Raw genomic sequence first — 22,627 nt, forward strand, 5'->3', positions numbered from 1 at the left:
ATTTTTAGATATCTATTTAAGCAAATATACCAAGGTAATTACCCTAGCAACTAAATCAGAGAAAGGCATATTATTTTTTCCATTATTTATTGTCTCGTTCCTCAGTTGATTCTCTAGGTACTTCTTTTCGTTTTCTATCTTCTCAATGTACTCCAATCTTCTTTTATTTTCCTCATTCTTCTCTTTTAATTCCCTTATTGCACTTTCCAAGGCATCAGGAATACCAGTATCCAGGGATGGAATCAGAGAAGTTTGAGATTTTAGAGCTCTTAAAAGATCGGACTTTTGTTTTTTGAGTAGAACTTTCTCTTGTTCCAGTTCATCCTAAAAATTTACTTTTGAAAACTTGAAAATTCTAATTTTTTAAAGTTTTATTAGTTTGAATAAATTGATGTTTGAATAAATGAATGATATAAGTTAGACCTTCTGAAGATATCAAAATATTTTTATTTTTATTTTTTTTTAGAATTTTCACAAATTATACTTCCTAACACTTTTAGAATATATAACAAATTTTTCGTCTACTTGCTATTTATACCCGTATTTGTTTAAGTAGACTACGGTATTCTCCAATAGTGGCAGCACCGGCGGAGAATGCACCAAGCCTATAGAGACCTCTTTTTAGGAAACTAAAGATGAAAAAATATACATAACATTTCATTACTTACCATTTTAATTTTCTTTTCTTCAACTTCTCTTCCTTTAACTTCCAGCTCGAAATTTTTCCTTATCACCTCGTCAGTTAAAGCTTTTTCCTTCTCACTTAGAACTCTAAACTTTTCCTCTTGAGCCCTGTTCCTTTCCTCCAGAAGCTTTAACATTTCTTTGGTATATTTAACATCGTTGCCCAACTGATCATTCTCCTGTCTCAAAGATTTAATCTGCGTGACCAATTGTAATTTTTCCTCCTTAACCGCATCAAGTTCTCTTTGTAGACGATTTAGTTCAAAGAAATCCGTGGTAGGTGGCGGTTTGTATTTGGTAGATTCAGAACTAGGACTTTCGATTTTCTTCAGTTCTTCGATCTGAATTTCCAGAGCCCGTCTACAATGTTTTTCTTCAGCGAGAACTTTTTCCAATTCTTCTTTGGTGTCTAAGGTAGCGTCTAGTTTGATTCTTAATTGTTCCATTAATTTTGCGTCTTCTAATTGTGTCTCTTTCGTTACCATTCTTTCTTTTTCCAGGAGAATTTGAACTTCGTTCAACCTTTGCTGTAAATTGTAACAAAGTTTCTCTAACCCTACTTTTTCTCTTTCCAATTTGTCGTTGTCTCTCAGAAGCTGTTTATTATGGGATTTTTGTCTGGTTAAAGATTTCTTGAAGGCTTCTACGTCGTGACCCTCGGAAATCGAGGATAAGCTCTGATCACTAACCGCACTGATGATGTTAGAATCGATCTGAGCAGCACACTCTAATTCTTTCTTTAACTGTCCCGTAATGTCGTCAACTGGCGTAGAATCCTGAACCTCATAATTCAACAACTTCGCCTTCAGAGCGTGAATCTCTTCCAACAGTTCAGCGTTCTTCTTCTGTTCTCTCTTCAACCTGCCCGACAAATCGAATATATTACCCGTTTCTTTAATTTTATTATCGATAGCTTTCAAATTCGAATGGACCTGACTGTGATCCTCCGCCATCTGAGTGATGACTCTTTCCTTTTCTTTTACTAGATCCTGCAAACGAGCTACTTCCTTGGTCAGTTCGGAAACTTTTGCCAGCTCTTGGTCTAGTTGGGCCTTCTTCATTGGATTCTCCAAAGTCTTGATTTTATTTTCGAGCTCGGTTAACTGTGTTTGGTAGTATTTCATGTCCTCGTTCAGTATCTCTATGTCGCAGTCTTTATCTAATACTAAAGCGTCTTTTTTCTTTATACTCTGTTCCAGATCCTTGATAGTATCCTCGTGAGCTTTTAAATTGTCTCTTAATTTCTTTAGTTCCTTTTCGCTGCTATCGTTAGCTTCTCTCCAATTTTTCGCTTCAATAAGAGCATTTTCTAATGAGGCACTTTTATTGCCAAGTTCCTTTCGTAACTTGCCGTTTTCTTTACTTATTTTAGACAAGTTTGTCTCTATCTCGGATTTAGCTTGATTTAGCTCCACTATTAAACCAGATAAGTTGTCAACCTGCACTTTATTTATTTTCAAATCACTTTGGGTCTTCCCTATGTCTTCAAGTAACGCATCTTTCTCACTCTGCATTTGCTCAATTATGTCATTCTTTTCGCCTATTACTTTGGTGATGTTATCAAAGTTATCTTTCTTCAAACTCATAAGCTTCTGTTCAAGGGATTTTTTGTCTCTGGCCAGTACTAGGGACATCTCGTCTTTCCTAACAGAGTCTTCTTTCAGGGTTTGAACTTCTTTTTCTAATTCAGATAGTTTTAACTTTTTCTCAGCCAATTCCACCCCCAACATTCGTTCTCTTTCTTCGGCATCGTTCTGTTCCTTTTCGAAAGTTTTCGTCGCACTATTCAAGGCTTGTTCAGTCTCGTCTAATTGTTCCTGTAATTTCTGGATTTTCTCTTCAAACTCATCAAACATCTTAATTTTCGCTACATATTCTCTTATCGTTTTATCTTTCATTTCTATGGTCTGTGTTAATCGGTTTATTTCCTCCTGGAAATCGTCGTGGTCTTCAAAATGAACTTTTTTGTGACCTAGTTCTGTAGAATTCGGTTTACCCAAAGGTGCGGATACAGTATAGTTCAAGTTTGACGGCCCAATTCTCTCAATGGATGAAATTTCAGGCTCTATGAGTTCGGTATCGTTTGCACTTTTTTTAAACGAAAACTGATGCAGTCCGCTCAAGCTGTCTTGTTTGCTATTCTCCATACGTCTTATCTGATCGATCGGTTGACTCAAATCTAAAATAGAGATTAGGTTCTCAATGGACCCGCCCGAGTTTTTGAGGTTTTCCAATATTTTTAAGTCGTTTTTGTCCACATTGAGCGAGGTGAAACTATTTAAACACTTCTCGGTGTCCTTTAGCTTGTTGCGCAACATTTCTATATCGGCGTTTTTGTCGGCTATGATATTTTCAACTAGATTAGGTAAAATATGATTTTCGGTGGACAGTCTTTCTTTCATTTGATGGTTTTCCTGCCTGAGGGTTTCCAGCTCCTTCTGCATTTCTACAATCATGTCATCGTCTTTGGCAGAAGCGATGTCGGTTTCTAAATCCCTAATCCGCTCCTGAGCTTCTTTAACTAATTGTTCTTGATAATTAAGTGCTTTATCTTTCATACTTAGTTTCTCCTGTAGGGTTAGGATTTCGTTTTGCAGATCGTAGATTTTCGACTCCAACGATGTATTGGTTTGTTTCTCTATATGTTCTGCCTTGATTCTCTGGTGGTCCAGTCTGATTTGTAAGTCACTAATCAGGACCAGCTGTTCTTGAATCTGTCGCTTCATGTACTCCTTCTCATTCTGAGCTTCCTCCGTTTCATTTTTAAGATGGATCACTTGCATATCGAGGTCTTTGATGCGTTTCATAGCGGCTTCTTCGGCGCGGGTGTGCTTCAATAATTTTTCTTTCAGCCTAGCCAGTTGCTGAAGGGGTACTTCGCATTCGTCCATAGCGATGGAGTTTGGAGTCTGAGGTCTCACCTAAAAGACAATCAAATTATTTAGAATGAAAAAAAAAAACAGAGATATATTTTAAAAAACTTACTAAATCTCTCACTGACATGTCTTCAGATGGAGTGCTGCAGCTATTATTGACGTCTGTTGAATGTAACAATTCCAATTCTCTGGTTTTCTTGTCCAAGTTTACTTCGAGTTCAAATAGCTGAAAAAGAAGTAAATTACTGGAGGGTAAACAGTTGAAATAAATAAAGGAAATGCTGACACAAGCTATGATTCAGTGAGTAAACTATATGCGGAACAATAAAAGACAATAAAACTAAGATTAAAAGAAGATTGCAGAATTGCTTATAGGCCACACTTTCACTAATTATTGAGTAATTATGTTACTCAATAATTTGATGCTTTTGGTTCACGTTGAGGCAATAACCCAAGTAGTATTTTTTTGGACACATTTTAGGAAATGTTTCTAATAATTGTGTCTGTTTCTTGGCACAAAATGGAAACATTTTCGAAACCTATATACTTTATATGGCTTTATTACATGTGTTTTCAATGTGGTGGCACTAGCCGTTTCATGAAATGTTTCGATGCGGAATCAAAAAATGAGAGGAAATGTTTGGAAACATTTTCTGCAATTTGTGTCCAAGATGTTCCCGTTTTCAGCAGCCACTGTTTCTAAATGTGAAGAAATAAAATACCCAACTAAAATAGTCTATGTCTGTGTGTGAATTTCAAAATGAAAACAACCATCAACAATGTCGACCTTTTTGTCTTAAAATCTTTGTTTTTAGGTTTTCTCGCACAAAAAATATCTGGCAAAAGCAAATTCATCGTTTAATTTAATAATGTACTTTCATATTCTTAATGCCCCTTCTATATATCATTATTTGTTGCTACAAAATATTTTTGTTTGAAATATAGATTTTTATTCTTATTTCTAAAATGTTTAAAAGCTTAAAAAGAGTTTAAAAGCTTAACAGCCAATAAAACATATATTTTTAGTTAAAAACGCTATCACTAGCCGACATGGCCGAATTTTAATTCATTATTTTATAAAACTGACTTGGAGTCGGACACAAATCATCTACATTATAACATATTTATGTCTAACAAGAAAGAAACGCGTGTTTCTAAAATGAATCGACAATAAATAGCAACCTTGTTTCCAAAATGTTTTGATTTAGCGCTATCTGTGTAGAAATTTCGAACTAGTCACCTGTCAACAACGCCAATCAAAAGTTCTGGTTAAAATAATTAAAAAAAAATTACTTATAACACAGTTAAAACATAAAAACACGTATTCCATTGTGGAAAAAAAGAGGAAAAAACTTTTGCTGAAAAAAATGGAAACTTTTCAGGCACAAAATGGGTACGAAATCTGTAAATGAGGGCCACATCTGTTTCTTAAAAGTTTCGAAAAATTTGTGGCTCTAAGATCTTTATTGTTATAGCTTGTCTTGAAACTATATTTTGGTAAAACGTTTCCAAACAAAAAGCGATTTATGTTACGAAACATATGTATCAAAAATATGACGAAACTGTTTCTCAGCAGAGATTTTGTTTCGATTTTGTGTCTAAAAATACTACTTGGGAAATAACAATAATTAAAACTGTTGTGTAGTCTATGTGTCTTTCCTTAGTAATTTTATTTAATAGCCTTACAAAGATGTTTTGTGTTTGTTCTAAATCAATAAATACCTGCAATTTGATCTGTCTGACAGCTCCTTCACTTCCCGCCAACTCCGCTCCGATCCTGAGCTGTTGCACTTCCTGTTCCAACTCGTCCACGTGCCGCCTCAGACCCTGTATATCTGAAATATCACCCAAAGCGGAGTTAGGAGATTTCGATTCGACCGAACCCAAATGTTCCTGAACTATACATTCGAGTTTTTCCACGTTGCGCAGCTGCTGCTCGATCTTGCGATCTTTCTCGTCATTCTGTTGCTCCAAATCGCGAATGATCTCCCTAAGAATTCTGATTTTCTCCAAGGACTCTTCCTGCTCTTGTTCGAGCTCCTTGGATCGGTGCTGTTCGTTGTGGATCTGTTTGGCTAGCCCTTGGAGTTGATGTTCGAGCTGCTCGACCTAAGTTAGATCAACGAAGAAAGTAAATACTCTCTTAAAAGATATTGTATAACACCAAATTCATTGTGTAGAAAAGGTTTCAAAAGAAAAACGGCACCCGTATAAGGAATTGATAATGTAAAATAGCTCATATAGATTGTTTTATTCATTAGACAGTCAGTCGACTTACTTGAGATCCATTCGCTGGAAAGAAATGCGCGGTAGGTAATGCGCGGGTAGTCAAAAACTAGCAAAGTCGACTGGCTGCCTAATGAAAAGGCTGTGGTTTTGTAATATCCAGTTTGTATCCCCAAAAAATAAGTACAAAAAATATTTTGGAAATAAGCAAAATAAAAAGTAACAAAAAAGGGCTTACAATTAATTGCATAATATCGTAATCAATTGTAAGCACTTTTTTCCCCAATAAAATAGATATTTTATCATTAGACTACTTTATTTTTGACAATGTTAATTTTCTAGAAACTGTTTTAAATTATACAAAGTGAGTAAACGACAGAGCAAAGTTTTTTATTTCATTTGTCTCGCAAATTGTGTAAAAATAAAAAAAAATCAGTAGTCCTAGGGAATGTCTTAAAAAAATAACTTATTACTTTACTTTTTCTTAACTTTAGAAAACATTGTATTCAATATTTTTCTCGTAATTCCCGTAACAAATGAAACATTAAATTTTTTTTCTATCGTTGACTCAACTTGTGTTAAAAATGTATAGCTCTTTTTATGTTATATTGAAAAATAAATTATACAGGGTGGGTCAAATCCAAAGCTTTTAAATGGAAACACCCTTTTCTATAGGAGATAGACAAAAACTAATATCGGTGTCTGGAGCTCAATTTTTATCAAAAACGTGATGGTGAAAACCTCACATCAATATCTGTTACCGTTACGGAGTTACGGGGTGTTTTTCAAAAATGTGCATTTTAAACAAATCGCTGTAACTTTTTTGCTATGGAAAATTTTGTATTTCTATGAAAACATTTCCAAAGCACCTTTTTACGTAGAATTTAATGGTTTAAGTATAATTTTTTTAAAATTAATAATTTTAAGAGTTATCAACAGAAAAATTGATTTTTTATTTGGGACACCCTCTATATTTTTAATTAACTGAAAAAAATTTAAAATTACCTTTCGAAAAATATAGCACCCTTGATATTTTGTTATAATCCCCTTCGAAATACAGAATTTTTAAAAGTTCGCCACTTTTAACTAGTAGGTTTTAGACCCCTTAATTGATGATATGCCCTTAATGGAACTCGAAAATATATTTTTCCAGCAAGACGCACCGCACCGCCTCTGAACGCTGCAGTTATCAGCAACTTTTTGCAGCCAATTTCAAGAATAATTGAATAGCTAGATCCCAGCCGTTGGCTGTCGAGGCCGCCTGACTTAGTGCCCATGGATCTACTCCTATGGATATATCTGCGGAAGAATAAAGGTTGCTTATTCTTCCGTATAATCTAGACAAGAATTAGAAATACTTAGCAGTTATGAGAGGGTATCTTTCACCCCCACTGAGTTAATAAATTCCGCGGGAAACCTTCAAAAACTACCCCGTCTGTCCATAACAGAAGACGGTCGATATATGTCGAACACCTTTAGCAAAATCTCATGTCTTGATGCTATTTATTTTTATTGTTATTAGATATATACTCTGTTTTTTTTCTCAGGTAAGATTTCGACAGACGATGACAGAAGAAAAGCAGATGACGTCCCATACCAATCTATTTATTTTACTAAAAAAAGTTTCTAATAATTTTTAAGTTATCTATGGATGGGTTTAAATATAAATCCGTCATGCGTCGTGTCTTATTGTTTTTAACCAGTTTTATTGGTTTATTTAAAAAATGACAGATCGTATTTCAATTTTATTGGTTTGACGGAACGATGAACGACAAACGGACGCCGATGCGTATGAACTCGCCTTTAGATTTTTGTCATTTTTGACGCTTGTCAAAGTCTTGCCAAATTATAGGTTATAATTTATAATTTTGTGTCAACTTTTGTTTTTGTTAAATACCCTGCGTTTTGGAAGATGATGCATTTTGATTCGTATTATTACGTGTGTTTTGTGTCTTTTGAAGTCAAGTGGAGGAAAAATCGAGTGAAAATTAACTGTAGACCCAGAGCACAGTTTATGGTTAATATTCGCTGCCCAGGCAGAAAGTCTTATACACCAATGAAGTTGCCGGTTTGTATACCATTTCGTCGTAGATAAGTGCATCTCGTATATGGTAGAAGTTGATCAAACAAACACATACTAAAAACTGGAGTAGCTGTAAAATATCGACATCACACGATAGGTAAATAATGGATTTTAGTACTGCAGAAAAATAATGTCAAAAGGTACTGGTTTAAAAAGTTAAGATTAAAGTTAATTAATCAACCTTTAAGGTATAAAATTTGGTAGGTGTTATTATTAATAAAATAGTTTGTTTTATTTACCTATGTTGTTTTATTTATTCCTGTGGAATATTACAAATTTGTATTTGTACATAAGTTATATTGATAAATATAATCAAATGCGGGGTAGTTTCATAAAGCTGGAAAGTAAATAATAGTTCTTTTATATTTTTTGGTATGTAGTGTCTTGTTCTTTTGTTTTAACACATACCGTTTTTATTAAATAAAATAACTCGATTACATTTTTTTCAGTTTTATACAGTTTTTCTCACAATATTTTGAAGTAATCACTTGTCATCTTGTCAATCAAATTTTAAACCTTCAAATGCGTTCCCCGTTGTACCAACTTATTTCTTTGTAAAATAAAATAAACTACTTTGAAATTAAAATGACAGACACATCTATCACTGTCAAGGATCTTCTCGTTGGACAGACTATAGTTTAAATGTGTTGATGTTCGTTAAATATATTTTAAATTGTTATAAAATTCTGCATCTCTCATAGCAAATATTATTTTCGTTTTAATTAATGCTCACAGCAAGATTTTTTTGCATTTCGGTGCCGTTCAAAGCCTACTTATTTAAAGCGGCCGAATTTTTATATACTCTATATCTCAAAGACGAATCGAGCATAATATCAAGTGTGTTATATTTTTGGAAAGGTAACTTTAAATTCTTTTCAATCAATTAAAAATATACAGGGTGTCCCATATAAAAAAATCAAATTTTCTATTGATAATTCTTAAATTATTAATTTTAAAAAAATTATACTGAAACCATTAAATTCTACGTGAAAAGGTGCGTTGGAAATGTTTTCATAAAAATACAAAATTTTCTATAGCAAAAAAGTTACAGCGATTTGTTAAAAATGCATATTTTTGAAAAACACCCCGTAACTCCGAAACGGTAACAGATATCGATATGCGGTTTTCACCATCACGTTTTTGACAAAAATTGAGCTCCAGACACCGATATTAGTTTTGTCTATCTCCTATAGAAAAGAGTGTTTCCAGTTAAAAGCGTCGAATTTGACCCACCCTGTACAGTTCCTGAATAATAATTTGGATTCCCTTATTCAAAAACAGCTGTACATTTTTTTAAACAATAAAATGGATTACAATAATTTTAAAAGGTGCTGAGCCTCTAAAGTCTTTCTACTGTATTTGATTTCTTATACCGAAAGACCTACAATTTATTTGTGATAAAATTTGTTTTATAATACTTAAGAAAAAAAATATATCAAGATTAACTTTTGATACAATTTATATTATTTCTCCCATTTTCCTTCTACTAGAAAGTATATTTTTGTACAATAAATTATATTACTAACATTTAAATTTAAAATAATATTCATTATCTAAAAGTTTTGCTTAAGACTCTTTTTTTGCAAAATTTATATCACCATCAATGTTTATACAATTATATTATTATAATTGGCTTTAAAAACAAAATTGTAAACTTTCTGTATAATTTCCAAACCAAACAGCAAAAAAAATAAAATAAAAAACTATGTATGTGAAACAAAATTAGTGGGAAAAACTAAAAGGTAGGGTAAGAAGCAAAAGTTTAAACCTAAATACCTGAACATACAGTGCTTTATTTATGTTAAAGTGAAATTAAGTTATATTAGAAACTAAAACTTTGTTAATAAGGTTAGGACTAAAAAAGTGTTAAAATAAAATAAGTTAGTTACTTTTGCATCATGATTCCCCAACAATATTCCACATGTTTAAACAAAAAGCAATAATATATAGAAACACAAAACTGCACAAAACAAGTTAAAACAGTTAAATTTGTTAAACTAAAACACAGGATGTTGCGCCGGATCAACATAAATAAGGTGAATGGGGAAAATGCATGAAAATAGACGCGTTAAAAATAGATCACTCCTGAAAACCTGTATCGGGATGAAACTTAACAGAAAGCCTCCTATTTTTAAGTTAATATTAAAGTGATTAACGTAAAGACCTGAATCTGATAAAAAGCAACTGCATTTTATTTATTTACACACAGTAGAGAATTATAGATTATTTTTATTTTGTAATAAAAATAAAGTTTATAACTTATAAGTATTAAATGTTAAAATGAGATGGGTTGACACAAAAACTAATATACAGGATGGCCCGAACTGTATTCTGGAAACTTCAGCAGCATATTCTATACATAAAAATAAGTAAAAAAGTTCCTATAAACTTATGTCCTAAAATGCTTAGTTTCGGTGATACAGTGGTGTAGAAGTTTCATTTTTATTTCGATTTTTTCCAAATCATTTCTGAAGTAACGTCAATATTTGGATAAAAATTGGGAGTTTTTTTGGCAATATGACTCCTATTTGTAGGGGGCGCCAGCTACATATTTTAACTTTTTGGTTTGAAGAGTGATTATTTTGCGTCTGTACCTGTATAAAACTACTGAGTAAAAAAATACATTTACGTTTTTTTACGTAAAAAGGTGTCTTGGTAAAAATCGCTACGAGTAATGGTTCTTGAGATATTTGAAATCAAGATTATCAATACCTGTCATCAATGACATAAATTAAACATGTTGACTAAATAGTTATTAGACTGAAATCATAAATTTGAAATGTTTTTGCGACAAAAGTTCAACAGAAAATGTTTTATCATCATTTTTTCGAAGAAAAAATTTTGGTTGATTTAAAAAATAAAAAGTTTTTTATTTAAAATTTATAATTTCGGCCAAATACTTATCTACTCAACATGTTAATTTTTTGTCAATAATGATATACAGGGTTGTTTGTTGAAGGTCTATTAGAGATACAATTTAAAAATATTTTTACAAGATACAGAGTGTCCCAAATAAGTGAAAAATATTATAGTTGTATTTTTTAAATGGAACACCCTGTATATTATTCTATTTTTGGATTCTACGATTGAAATAAAGGTAAATTTTATTAAAGTTTATCACACTTAAACCTTACCGTTTTTGAAATATTCTCAATTTTATGAAATTGCAGTAAAAATTTTAAGGCTTTATTTCTCCTAGGGTATCAAAGTTTTTAATACTAAATATTTACTGAAGATTATTTATTGATCAGATATTGTGTTGCAATAATACAAATTTTACTACCTTATACAGAGTGTCCAAAAATTTATATTAAATAATTACTAGCTTTAAACGGCAATAACTTGTTTCATTTAAATGGAACACCCTATATATTTTACGTGAACCAGATGCACAATGTAATTGTCTATCAAATTGTATTATGCCATTTTTTACCCATCTCTTCAAGTTTTCGTAGAAATTGCATTTTGTTATAATTTAGACCTCATTTATCACTATACCCATGGAATATTGACATTTCAGATTTTTTTATAGCACCATAATATGTACAAAATGTACAGGTGGTAAATATTGCATGCCCATTGGCATACAAAAAAACTATTTAAATCTTTGTAAAAGAGTATACCAATTAAATATACCACCATTATTTCCTACCAAAAAAAACACAAAAATAAGTTAATTACATACTTTTAAATTGTTTTAATTAATAAATTATTCTAAATAAATGTGGATTTGGCTCAGAAATCAATATAATAATAAGTTATGAAAATGAATGTCTCTGTTTTTATAAATAAGCATTCGTCAATAAATGAAATAAAATTTATAAGGTGTTACTTTTTACCACACTGTGTAATACACACACAAAATTCAGTTTTTTAGTATTTGGAACAATTATTACTACAACGTAAACAGTCAATTAATGTAGTTTGAATACTGGGATCATATTAATTGGTCCTCTTTAACAAAAATATTAAACAGTTTTTTTTTTATTTTTTAATTAAATAAGCGAACTATATCAACAATATTAGTATATGTACCCTTTGAAAATTTGTTACATCTTTAAAAATAAGCTAAAATGTCAATATTCCATGGGTATAGTGATAAATGAGGTCTAAACTATAAGAAAATGCATTTTCTATGAAAACTTGAAGAGATGGGCAAAAAATGGAACAATACAATTTGATAGACAATTACATTATGTATCTGATTCACGTAAAATATATAGGGTGTTCCATTTAAATTAAACAAGTTATTGCCGTTTAAAGCTAGTAATTATTTAATAAAAAATTTTGGACACTCTGTATTAGATCGTAAAATTTTTTATTATTGCAACACAATATATGACCAATAAATAATCTTCAGTAAATATTTAGTATTAAAAACTTTTATACCCTTGGAGAAATAAAGCCTTAAATTTTTTTCTGCAATTTCATAAAATTGAAAATATTTCAAAAACGGTAAGGTTTAAGTGTGATAAACCTTAATCAAATTTACCTTTATTTCAATCGTAGAATCCAAAAATAGAATAATATACAGGCTGTTCTATTCAAAAAAAATTCAACTATAATATTTTTTACTTATTTGGGACACTCTGTATCTTGTAAAAATATTTATAAATTGTAGCTTTAATAGTCCTTCAACGAACCCAAAACTTACAATTTGTAAAAATCTAATCGTTTAGCTACAATACTCCGTGTCGTATGTGGTGAACATCCCTGTATATTGACTATATCCATTCTAAATAGCTTAAGAACGGTTGCTCGCAGTTATTTTTACCAAGAGATGTATATTTTTTTCACTCAGTAGTGTAATACAGGGACGGACGAAAAGTTATTATTCTTCAAAACAGTTAAAAAATGTAGGTGGCGCCCCTTACAACTGGGAGTCATATTGACATCGAAATCAAATTTCTCGTATTAAATAAACACATACTATTACTAATTTTCATCAAAATACCGAATTTAGTTGAGAAATTATTAGGAAAAAATCGAAATAAAAATGAAACCTCTACACCCTGTATCTCAGAAACGAAGCATTTTAGGACATACTTATGGATGTTTCGTATAAACTTTTATACGAAGTTTTTTACTTATTTTTATGTACCGAATATGCTGCTGAAGTTTCCAGAATACAGTTCGGACCACCCTGTATATTTATTTACACAGAGTGTTATATTGTCAATGTAAAATATGATAATATTGGTAGTAAATTAATTAATTTAAAAGAACCAAAAAAAAAAACAGATTTTTTTTAACTTAAAACGGCAAAGAGGAAATATATTTCTTTCATCGAGATCTAAAAGCCCCGAAAATATTGGAAGTTTTTGACAGTTATTGTGAATTATTGGTAGTATATTGTAAATTATTTATATCACAGTTTTAACGTTTGAAGAAGTCTTAACAGCAGTACCTATTACTGTCAAAAACTTCATTAGTGATGAGTTGAAGTAGAAAGATTTCATGCAGTAAGTTGAAGGAAAAAGTTTATGTTGTTAGAGCATATAAATTTTCCTAATTTTGGTAACTGTATAGGAAAAATATGAAATGTTGTTATTCCCTTTTTTTGTTAGCAAAATTTTCGCAATGGTAAAGTTTTGTATACCTGTGTGTTTTCTTACTTATGTTTATTTTTTAATTAAAAATCTACGATTAATGGAAGGAGAAGAAATGAATGTGTACCTAAATCAAAGTAAAATAAGAAATAAAATACAATGAGCAAATGCTGAGAATAGATAAAAAAATAATTGTTGAATAACTTATGACAAGTGATTGTTTTTACCTTTTTATAAGCCTCTACTTCTAGCGATCTACAGCCAAACTTCACATGGTGCTGCCGTATCACAATCCCGAAAACATGCAACAGTGAATTAATAATCAAACTTAAAACAGTGTCACGCCACTGTCTGCATAGTGGCATCAGTGTGTGAAGTAAAGTTAATTCAAAACTACTGGGTAATTTGGTTAGTGCTCTTTACATAAATAAAATTCTGAATTTATATATACCTTGTACATTTTTTTCTTATTTATATCTTTAAGAAAATGCTTTTGACTTTTTAGGGGCATTTTAAAAAATATTTTTTATGCTAGTATCACCCAAACATTGTTTATTTTGGATAAATTATATTAGATACATACAAACTTTAAGTCAAATTTTAAAGTAACAGCTGTAAACATATCCATTCCAATAAGTCATTTTTTTTAAAAAATAGTTGTTAATTTCACACACCAGAGAAAAAACCTCAACTATATACGGTGATGGTTTGAGAAAAAAAAACAATGTGCTACCCTGCATAATCCAAAAAAGCACCAACCTTACAAAAATTCTACAAAAAAGCGATTGCATCTGTTTCATAATCCTTTAGGTGTATATTTAAACAAGAATCATTTTAAAATTACACATCACCTTCAATAATTTTCCAAATTAATGTATTTAGCAATAAAATCTGTCATAATATGATATAAAAACAATTTCAGACCTTTTTTCTATTCATCTGCCAAGAATGGCGTTCAAAAGAAGAAGAATAATATATCATCTGATCTAATAATATTATATTATTAGAGTATGTCCAACAAGGGGACCCATAACAGTTACAGTTATGTCTGTCGTTTTATCTCACAGGTAAATTGTATTTGCTGTCATTTTTTGGATGTCGTCTGTCGATATCTCCCTTAACTCGTTGGGCTATACGATCCTGGTCACTTCATCTGCGTGATCTATATTTTAAAGCATGCGACAGAGATAAATATAAATGACCGGTTCACAGACAGAGAGACAAAATAAAAAGCGGCATACAGTGTTGCCGGTTTTTACCTGTGTAGGAAAATGTGTGTAGCAATAAATAAACTATTTTAAAAACTTTCATGTTTTCTACTGAAATGAAGATAATATATCTAAGACAAATATAATCTATTACAGTTGTAGTAAAATGAGTAATTAATTGTGGAAATTAAAGTTCCAACCCTAGATGTAACATTTTTCGTAAACGACTTGAAATTTTGATGCGAAATCCGGCAATACCGCATAGAAGTGATGTATCGACCCAATTTTTATATCTTTTTTATACATTTGATTACCCATTAAGCTGTCTACATCATTGTCTTACACGTCAGTTTACTGTTACTATTGTAAATATGATAAAAGTGATTTTAATTGTAAAAACTGAAATCTAAAAACAATTTCGATAAAAAAATCATAATTACAGTGCTACCTAACTTTTTTACACAGGGGACATACACCCTGGTCCTAGATATAGTTTGTCTCAAAGGAATATATGACAGAGTAACAGCTGTCTACCATTCAAAAGAATATTGTTTCGCTGTCATGTTCAGTTGTTTCTCGAAATCATAACCAAAAAATTACATACAAAAAATTTGCAGAAAATTAATTTTAAGCTTCGTTTCCGTGCATCCGAATTTCTTAATTTTTTTGAGAAAAACTGACATTATATCCATAGATAAAGGACATAAATTTAGATTGGAATGCCTGTCAAAATATGTAACTGTTTTGGGTTGGGACCGTTGTACGTGACCTGGCGCTGCTGTATAGCGGTTGCTAAGAGCAACCGCCAAACAAGGACAGAAATAATTTTCTCTTGTCAAAGTCAGATCTTCAAAAATTATAAAACCTTTCAAAATTTAAACCGCCCTCATTGAAAAAATACCGAAAAGTTTTTAAAGCGTCCATTTTCAAAGTAATTATTGCTATCTTGTGAGTTTAATTTAAATTTTATTTATTCAAACCCGTGATAATTGTGAAAAAGTGACATTAAAAACTTAAAAAGTTGTGTTGTGAACTGAGAACTGCAAAAAACATCGTGGATAACGTCGGTTTCCAATGTTTCATAGGTATTTCATACATGTCCTTATATAAAATAAAGTTTCTTGTATGCAACACACTGTATTTTATTTATAAAATTAAAAGAAAATAATAATACATTTGAATAAATAATATTTGGCGACACAATTCTGGAAAAAGCCGAACCGCTCCGAAATTATTAAAAGCTTTGGGTCGCGACCGTTGCACGAATAGCGCCAAATAGTATTTACATTCTCCTTATGGGCACTTATTTCCAATCAAAACTTCTTTCATTTATCTATGATTATATCCTTTAAAAAGTATTGGAGGAAAATATAATCTATATTAATTTACAAAAACATGTTACTGAATATCTGGAAAATGTTTGAAGAAGATGTGGTTTATATGATTCTCGTCGTACCTGTTATACACACAGTGCACGATACTCACCTCCTTGGACATCATTTGATAGTTAGCTCTGTCTTTATCTCTATCTTTCAACTGCTCATAGAGTTCGTTGATTTTCCTCTGAGCCTCGTCTCTTTCCTGCTCGCGTTCCACAGCCTGCTCTTCGAGGAACTTTTGCGTCGTTTTGTATTTTTTATCGGCCGCCTCGATCTAAGCAACGTTTGGAATTTTTGTACGGGTTTTTCGTAAAAACTTTTTAATCGAAAAATATAGGATAGAGGGTATGCGAGAAGTGTGCCTAATATTGTGTAAAAGCCCCAAGCTACGTATGATACCACGTGAATAAACAGATGACACATGCTCTTGTTTATAGTAGACAACATACATTCATTGCGAACATAACAAAAGATGCAACAAGTTGATGTTCGAGTTCCTATAATTTATTTATAGTGTAAGAATGCAGTCAAAAATACTTTGAATTCTCTAAATTTTCAACATTTAGCAAAAATTATTGAGAATTGTGATAAATCTTCATTTAGTAAATCGTTAATAAAAACATGTTTATCACATTAAAAATAGTGCAATGCTTTTTAGGAAATTAGCATTATTGCCATCAGAAGTTTATATACAGGGTGATTCTTAACCTATACGCATAAAGTTGGGAAATTATTGCTGATGACAAATAATGACTAATAATGAAAAAAAAAGTTAGTAAAATATTTTTATTTACGGAGATAGAAACTATTTGAAATAAAAACAAAAAACGTAAATTCCATTAAATTGAATGTGCATTTACTGATAAAGTTGATAAATTTTTGTGAAAAAAAATCTCAAATTATTTCAGAATCTACAAATATTTTACTTAATTTTTTTTTCATTATTAGTCATTATTTTTCATCGGCAATTAATTTCCCAAGTTTATGCATATAGGTTAAGAATCACCCCGTATATGTTTTATTTCATGTCATCACTTTGTATAATATTCAGTATTATTTTAGTACAGTGACGTGCATATATTGTATGCAAAAAGGCGTTGCTTACTTAAAATCATTTTTTTTCAAACGTCACAAAGTATTGTTTGTGACATGATTGATAATATAAAAAAGTCATTTTAACGCCTAGGCACAAAGTAAAACACTTTTACACCTAAGCATAAAAGTAAGAAAATATATTATTAAACTGACATAAAGTGTCAAATTCAACGAGCAGTAACCATAATTTCTCGATATACAGGGTGAGTCTTAAAGAGGTGCAAATATTTTCAGGTCTGGAAGATCTCGATAAAAGAAACATATTTTCCCTTTACTATTTTTCAGATAAGTCCAAAATAACCGAGTTATTTAAGTTTGAAAATAAAAAAAAAATAATTTATTTTGAAAAAATTTGGAGAGCCACCGGATTTTTCTATAATTGCATCCCTTTGAATAAGAAGACTAAGGAAGGAGCATAATGCTATCCATGTATTCATGCATGGTGGGCGGAAAAAGGACTCTAGGGTGGGGATCCTTGACAGTTTTGTTTGACGATTCATTTGACACATTTGAATTTGATTTGAAATTTTGTGGATTTGTCAGTCTTTATGGAGCTTATTTTATGTTATTTATTATTTATTCTACTACTGATAGTTGTGTAAAGGTAGTAAATCTAGAGGGAAATTGTGGCAGAACTTAAATTAACAGTGACACTATCGCGAGTTATCGAAAAAGACTCTAAAATAGTTGGTTGTGTAGCGTGCGGTAGATCTCGACAAAAATCGAGTGAAATAATGAAACAACTTTTCGCTAGTAAGTGGCTATATAATATACATACGTGTAGTAAACCGATCATTTATGAAATTCACTTAAATTAACTAATTATATATTTTTTCTTGCATTTTTGCTTTATTTGCTACTTGTCAAAGATTAGATGTCAAAGAATTTAGATACGTCAATTTGACTTACCTGTTTCAGTAGCGTATCGGATGTTTATGTTAATAAATAATTATTAAAACTTATCTATTTTTATTATAATAATATGTTTTTATAATTTTAATAACAACCTTTGAATAAGAAGACTAAGGAAGGAGCATAATGCTATCCATGTATTCATGCATCTACCCGGAAAAACCCACCATCATAGTTTTGCATTTTTAAATAAAATTCTCTAGGGTGGGGATCCTTGACAGTTCTGTTTGACGATTCATTTGACACATTTGAATTTGATTTGAAATTTTGTGGATTTGTCAGTCTTTATGGAGCTTATTTTATGTTATTTATTATTTATTCTACTACTGATAGTTGTGTAAAGGTAGTAAATCTAGAGGGAAATTGTGGCAGAACTTAAATTAACAGTGACACTATCGCGAGTTATCAAAAAAGACTCTAAAATAGTTGGTTGTGTAGCGTGCGGTAGATCTCGGCAAAAATCGAGTGAAATAATGAAACTAACTTTTCGCTAGTAAGTGGCTATATAATATACATACGTGTAGTAAACCGATCATTTATGAAATTCACTTAAATTAACTAATTATATATTTTTTCTTGCATTTTTGCTTTATTTACTACTTGTCAAAGATTAGATGTCAAAGAATTTAGATACGTCAATTTGACTTACCTGCTTCAGTAGCGTATCGGATGTTTGTGTTAATAAATACTTATTAAAAATCTATTTTTATTAGAATTATATATTTTTATAACAATTTTAATAACTACCAACATTTATTCAATTCACGTAAAATAAAACAACAAATTATTGAGTCTACCCCACGTCTACCCTACATCATAGTTTTACATTTTTTAAATAAAATTAGAACGACACTGATAAACCGGAATTTAAGTCGGCCATATTTGAGGCCCATCGCGGTGTACCTAAGATTTTTGATATGCTCCTTCCTTAGTCTTCTTATTCAAAGATAACAACCAACATTTATTCACAACGTAAAATAAAACAACAAATTATTGAGTCTACCCCACGTATACCCTACATCATAGTTTTACATTTTTTAAATAAAATTAGAACGGCAAGATTTTTGATAGGCTCCTTCCTTAGTCTTCTTATTCAAAGTTGCATCCCTTTTAGTGCCGTAACCATAGAGTAAAGCCGTAACTATGGTAATATCAGAGATTAAGAAATTAAGCTGTACGCACACTGGTGCGATCACGATCTCCACGCGGCCGCGGCCAAAAGTTGCTGAAGAATACATATGAGCCGTTTCACACTGGCGCGATCGAGTTTTGGAGACAAAGCGGCTTGGCGGCGTTCTATTCTGCGGTGGCGATCAGATTCAACTTGTCGAGTTTGATCGCGTGATCGCGGCCCAACTGATAGGAATTTTCCATTATTTTGTGTGTTTTTTCTTGTTGTAATTTAGAAATGGAGTTAACAGAGCAGCTAATTAAGGCTGTAAAAATACACAAAATTCTATATGATTTATTTGATCCAAGTTACAAAAATAATAGAATTAAAAATAAAAAGTTTCAAACAAAATTGGAATTGCAATTGGGTTGGATACTACATACATGGATTTTTATTGTTTATGTTTAAATATCGTAGGTAAATTTTAAGAATGTTTTTTTTTTCGGTATACATAATTCAGATTTTTAATTTGTATACCTATAGGATGGCGCACTACATATAGGTACGGTGGTGAACGTGAACGCGTTGGTGTGTGCTAGAATGATCGCTGATGTTATCGCTGCCCTGATCGTGATCGTACCAGTGTGTGTGTAGCTTTATACCGTGGGAAAATTTGCGATGAACAGGCAGTTCTAAAAAGTTTTCGAAAAAATATACAGGGAAATTTAAAAGAAAATGCACGATTTTCAACATTTTTTTAGCGAAAAAAACCACATAGACGTGTTCCTGGGGTCGAAATATACCACCCCTGAAAATATTTGCGCTTATTTAAGACTCACCCTGTATATTTACTTACAAGATATTACTTTTAAATCTTTTTATATTATTTAGAACGTTTAAAATTGTTTAAAACATTAATTGTGACGTTTAAAAAAAAGCATGTTCTATTCCGTGTAAAAATTACTTTTTGCGCCTCGCCTGTAATGTCGTCAAACATACAGTCTTACCACAAAAATATTGTAATGTTACGTGAATGCCAGTGGGATGACAATAACATTTTATAACAGAAGTATGAAGTAATAAACCTTTTTTTTTGGGATTTTTCTCTCACTGTCTTAATGGTAATCTATCATCAGCAATGATGGAAATGTATTTCGCTTGCTGTTTTACTCTAACTCATTAATTCCCCATATATATCTAGAAGGTTAAGCTAGAAGGACATATCACGAATAACCTTGTATACAACAATATACTTTTAATAATACTGTCGATTCGAAATTACATAAAACATCATTTTTTCATCACACATTTCACATCAGAGGCTATTAAGTTTATTTTTACAGCAGAGCTCAAAATTTCCAAATTAAATAACACAAAAAATGTCTACCTAATACATTCCTTATTGAAAGGCGCAACTTATGATTTCAATTCAATCAATTCTAGGAACTCATACATCAATCTGAGTTGAATTCTTTAAGCAAAATTAAGTTATGAAATCTTTTAAGCTACTTACCTGTTGTATCATGTCATTCTTCTCCCTTTTAGTGCCTTGTTTAACCCTCAGTCCCACGCTGTGATACTGTTCTATCAGTTCGAAAATGTCTGGATTAATGCTAGCCCTGGACTGTGCCATCATTGTTCTTGCTCTCTCTTGAAGATCTGAGAGCGTTCTTATGGCATCGTCTGAAACAAAAACGGAATGGTAAACTAAGTAGATAAATTAATATGTCCACATTAAACAATATTATCAGTCCCTATTATTTAGTTTTCTAACAAACCATTAGTAATATCAAGTAATCTATTTACGTAATGCGTTCTAGTGGAAATGGTTATAAGGGGGTTATTTTCTCTAAAAAGTGTATTTTGTTTTATAGAAAAAAGTACCGTAATATCAAAAAAACTGAGTCAAAGACGGCTGGGGTTTGAATATCGATGATAATTTCGGGAAGGTCAAGCTCTAGAAGTCATTTACTAAGAATTTACACAAAACTTGCCTAATATTAACACTAATTATAGAAAGATTCAACATACATACAATCCTAAATGTTCACCCTTATACCATCAACCCCTATTTTTAATAGGTGTTTTTTTTAATTTTTTGTTAGCTTATTACTCTGCCGAAATTGCGTGACCGATTTTGATGAAATTTTATATGTATGTATATTCAGTAGGTCTTGTATAGAATAGGTTATCTATTTTTCATACCCTTAAGTGATAAGGGTGGTCCACACCACATTTATTTTTTTCTTTTTGAACTTTTTTTACTTTTTTTATTTTATTTTTTCATGATGTGGCTTTAAAAAATACATACAACCCTAAATTTTCACCCTTATACCATTATTAATGCATGATTTTAATGAAATTTTATATGTATATTCAGTAGGTCTGAGAATAGGTTATCTATTTTTTATACCCCTAAGTGATAAGAATGGTCTACCCCAATTTTTTTTATTTTTTTATGATGTGGCATTAAAAAATACATACCTACAACCCTAAATGTCCACCCTTCTACCGTCAACCCCTATTTTATATTACGCGTGGCCGGGTCTGCTAGAAATGTATAAAATACAGGGTGGGTCTTAAATTAGTGCAAATATTTTTCGATGTAGTGTATTTCGACCTCAGAAACACGATTATGAGTTTTTTTCAGCGAAAAAAGATTGAAAATTTGGAATTTTCTTAAAAAAATTTTGGAATTTTTTTTATTTTTTAGTTAAAAAACAACTTCTTGATAATATGACAACATAGGTAGTAGATTAAACTTACAAGAAACAAAATCCAGAAAAGATCCATTGGTTCTCAAAATTTAAGCAAAAAATTACTTTTTTAGAAATTTTCTAAGTATAACTCCGTTATTTTGGACTTATTTGAAACAAGGTAAGAAGAAAATATATTTCTTTTATCCAGGTCTACCAGCCCTGAAAATATTTGCACTTATCTAAGACTCATCCTGTATAATTCATAAAATTTGTAAAAAAGTAAAACAGCAACGTTTACCAGAGAACAGATGTTTTTGCTGCATAGCAATTTTTCTTTTAACCGTGTTATAGACAATCTCAAATGTCAAAACCATGAAGTCAAAAAACTTTAGTACAATGTACAGGGTGGCTCGAATTCGACGGTCATCATTGGGATTTCGGAAACCGTAAGAGATACAGGATCGGTTAAATGGAGGCAAAGTTGCGCAATTTGATGCTCAATAAAATGCCGAATTCGTGAGCCACCCTGTACACTAATGTAATAACTTGGTGAGTAAAAGAGTGCCCATGAAAATTATTTAAAACATACCTAATTCAGGCAATGGAATACTTCCATCTTCACCATATCCCTCAGACACGACTTCCCTCCTCCCATCCTCCACCAATTCGGCAATTTTATATTTAGCCTGCTCCAATTCCGATTCTAAAATTCGAATTTTCTCCATCAAAGTTAAAATGGCATCGTTCGATTCCGACAATTCCTGTTTCAACCTGAAACATCAACCATTGAAAAAACCAATAAAAA

At 31.3% G+C, this 22,627-nt stretch overlaps 1 protein-coding gene across 5 annotated transcripts in view; it reads right to left on the reverse strand.

The window, feature by feature from the left end:
* LOC115881172 (A-kinase anchor protein 9-like) overlaps positions 1-22,627 on the reverse strand; it is a 35,542-nt gene that overhangs the window by 4,359 nt on the left and 8,556 nt on the right. For 2 of the 5 annotated variants that reach the window (XM_030898557.1, XM_030898562.1), the window contains 8 exons: positions 22,412-22,593; positions 20,637-20,806; positions 16,112-16,279; positions 13,646-13,696; positions 5,283-5,669; positions 3,670-3,786; positions 669-3,605; positions 43-324 (listed from right to left, as the gene is read on the reverse strand). In XM_030898557.1, the coding sequence (XP_030754417.1) occupies positions 43-324; positions 669-3,605; positions 3,670-3,786; positions 5,283-5,669; positions 13,646-13,696; positions 16,112-16,279; positions 20,637-20,806; positions 22,412-22,593 (4,294 nt within the window). The remainder of the gene's footprint in view (positions 1-42; positions 325-668; positions 3,606-3,669; positions 3,787-5,282; positions 5,670-13,645; positions 13,697-16,111; positions 16,280-20,636; positions 20,807-22,411; positions 22,594-22,627) is intronic. The other 3 variants (XM_030898560.1, XM_030898558.1, XM_030898561.1) reach the window with 3 other exon arrangements.

This window comes from Sitophilus oryzae, unplaced genomic scaffold (assembly GCF_002938485.1).
Source record: "Sitophilus oryzae breed Bouriz unplaced genomic scaffold, Soryzae_2.0 scaffold_169_pilon_pilon, whole genome shotgun sequence".
NCBI classification, from domain to species: Eukaryota; Metazoa; Arthropoda; class Insecta; order Coleoptera; family Curculionidae; genus Sitophilus; species Sitophilus oryzae.